The following is a 2187-nucleotide window of genomic DNA, read 5'->3' as shown; positions in this document are numbered from 1 at the left end:
TCCATGTTTTCGGAATTTTGTTATTTCTGATGCAGTTGTTGATTTCAGTAAGGATGAGTTTGTGGGTTTCTTCGGTTAAGCTTTTCAGGAGTTTAACCTTTATTTTGTCTTTTCCCGGTGCTGTGTTTTTGATATGTGATAGGGCTTCATCGTACTCTGTGTCTCTGTTTAGTTTGTAAGTTGTTAAAGTAGTTCAAGTGCCAGTCATTGATCATGTTCCAGTTGTCATTGTCGAAGTTAGGGTTTGTCGATATGCTGAAGGCCTTTTGTGTGCCTTATTTTTTCATTTGAGCAAAAAACCAGGATTCGTGGCGATGTGAATGAAACGTCCATTTGGGTGTTGATGGTTGGTTGAAGGTTCAATAAAAGGCTGCGTTCGAGAATCGATCGAAAAAATCACTTTATTTGGTCACAAAGCGCACTTTAATGAAATAATGAAACGGTAGAAGAAACGACAGCTAGAAGCAATGACGACGTTCATTGCATTGTCATTATTAAACGTGCTAATTATTGGAAAATCCTTTGGTGTCCACTTACTACCTAAGTTGCATCGCGCCTACTAATGTACAGTAATAAATAATTTCACTTTTGTGCCTATATATACAATCACAATAAAAGCTTTGAAACATTAGCGGAAACATTGACCGAGCGCACACGCCGCTGGCCTGACCTAGTACCAGGCCAGGCCCGATCGTATTTACATAAATAACAATGTACATCTGGAATGTTGCCCAGGCAGTGCTGCAGGAATGCACTTCAACATTCCCTGCCTAAGCTGGGGCATAGAGAGCTTTCTCCCGAGCCCATTCAGAAACTCTTCCGTCGCCTCGGGACATAAACCGGCTTTCATACATACTGGAAGTTTTCCTTGCTGGAGAGGAGCGGCTCGCCTTCGACGGTTTGATCGAACTCGAAACTATTCAGCCAGTCTTGGTGCTCGGCCTTCCGGCACCCGAACAACGTGCACTCGAAGAACTCAAGCAGGTTCCGGACTGGGCCCTTGGAGAACGGACTCTTGCCGCGATTGGCTATAAAGTGACTGTACCTGCCCTTGTTCATCCGCTCATTGGTCGTCATCCCCAGTATGACAATCTGAAAGCGAAACAAGGGTCTGGTTTAAATACCAGGTATTTCGCCTCTTACTGACTTTGACAGAAATGATCATGAGTTCAGTCTTCCTGGAATTCTCGGTTAATTTGCCGAGGGAGCTCAGGAGGTAAATTGCCATAAATAGGGGACAATAGTCGGGTTTTTGCCCGGCTTTAAGAATAGAAAACCCCCCGAATAATTGGAAAAAAACCGTGGAAAACAGTCTCACCTGATAGAGCTGGCAGATCAGAAGCATGAAGACCCAAATACCGTGGAACGCTGCATGCGCCGACACCCATGCCACCCACGTGTCGCACTGCTCTACAGCCATCACCGTTTCCCAGACGGTTTTGTTGTTCTGTAGGTCCAGCGCGTGGCAGTTGGGGTCGCTTTTCCAGAAACTGAACGCCCCCAACAGCATCTGCAGGCACATGATGACCAAACAGGCGAGGAACCCGATGAAGTGATGATGGTTTTTCGCACCTGCATTCAAAGACATTGGGGATAACTGAACATATTGATTAGATGGGAAACTTACCTATGCAGTTGGCCACCCAGGGACAATGATGGTCGAATCTTGCGACGCATCGGTTGCAAATTGAACAGTGCTTGGAACGGAGCGGTCTGCGCACCAGACAGGCCGAGCAGAAGCTGGATGGTTCGAAGCCGCTGGAGCCCTTTTCCGCCAGTTCCAGAATTGTCTGCAAGCGACAAGAAGTGTTTTAAAGGCTTGAGAAAATTGGTAAACGAGAGTAGGGCTCGGAATCAAAATCAAATAATTCGAGTTTTCGAATATTCGAAAAGCGAATAATTATGTGTAGTCATGACTCGAATAATCGAATACTCGAATACACCAACATTATCAAACTCACAAGGTGTAAATATCTTTATATGCACTTTGTAAATATCTTTATATGCACTTTGTATACTTTTATAAAATAAATTATTCATATTCTACAAGCATTTAAACAAATACCTATATATTGTACCGTGGATAGCCGAGTATCAAACTCTTTCTTCTGCTTCCAACTTTTATTCCACTCGGTACAACTTCAACTACGGAACAGGAACAAACTAACTTCAAAATTACCGTCAACT

General features: G+C 43.9%; 1 protein-coding gene across 1 annotated transcript in view; it reads right to left on the bottom strand.

Annotated features, from left to right (window-relative positions):
- Positions 1–375: 375 nt before the first annotated feature.
- Positions 376–2187, bottom strand: part of LOC109546436 (palmitoyltransferase Hip14) — a 5806-nt gene continuing 3994 nt past the window's right edge. The window contains exons 7-9 of the mRNA XM_048670647.1: positions 1628–1790; positions 1319–1572; positions 376–1092 (exon numbers count right to left, since the gene is read on the bottom strand). Of these exons, the coding sequence (XP_048526604.1) occupies positions 847–1092; positions 1319–1572; positions 1628–1790 (663 nt within the window). The 3' untranslated portion in view covers positions 376–846. The remainder of the gene's footprint in view (positions 1093–1318; positions 1573–1627; positions 1791–2187) is intronic.

This window comes from Dendroctonus ponderosae, unplaced genomic scaffold (genome assembly GCF_020466585.1).
Source record: "Dendroctonus ponderosae isolate FM_Combo_2020 unplaced genomic scaffold, Dpon_F_20191213v2 Dpon_F_20191213_1, whole genome shotgun sequence".
Lineage (NCBI taxonomy): Eukaryota > Metazoa > Arthropoda > Insecta > Coleoptera > Curculionidae > Dendroctonus > Dendroctonus ponderosae.
Note: the sequence above shows the minus strand (reverse complement) of the source record. Positions and strands in the feature narration are given on the sequence as shown.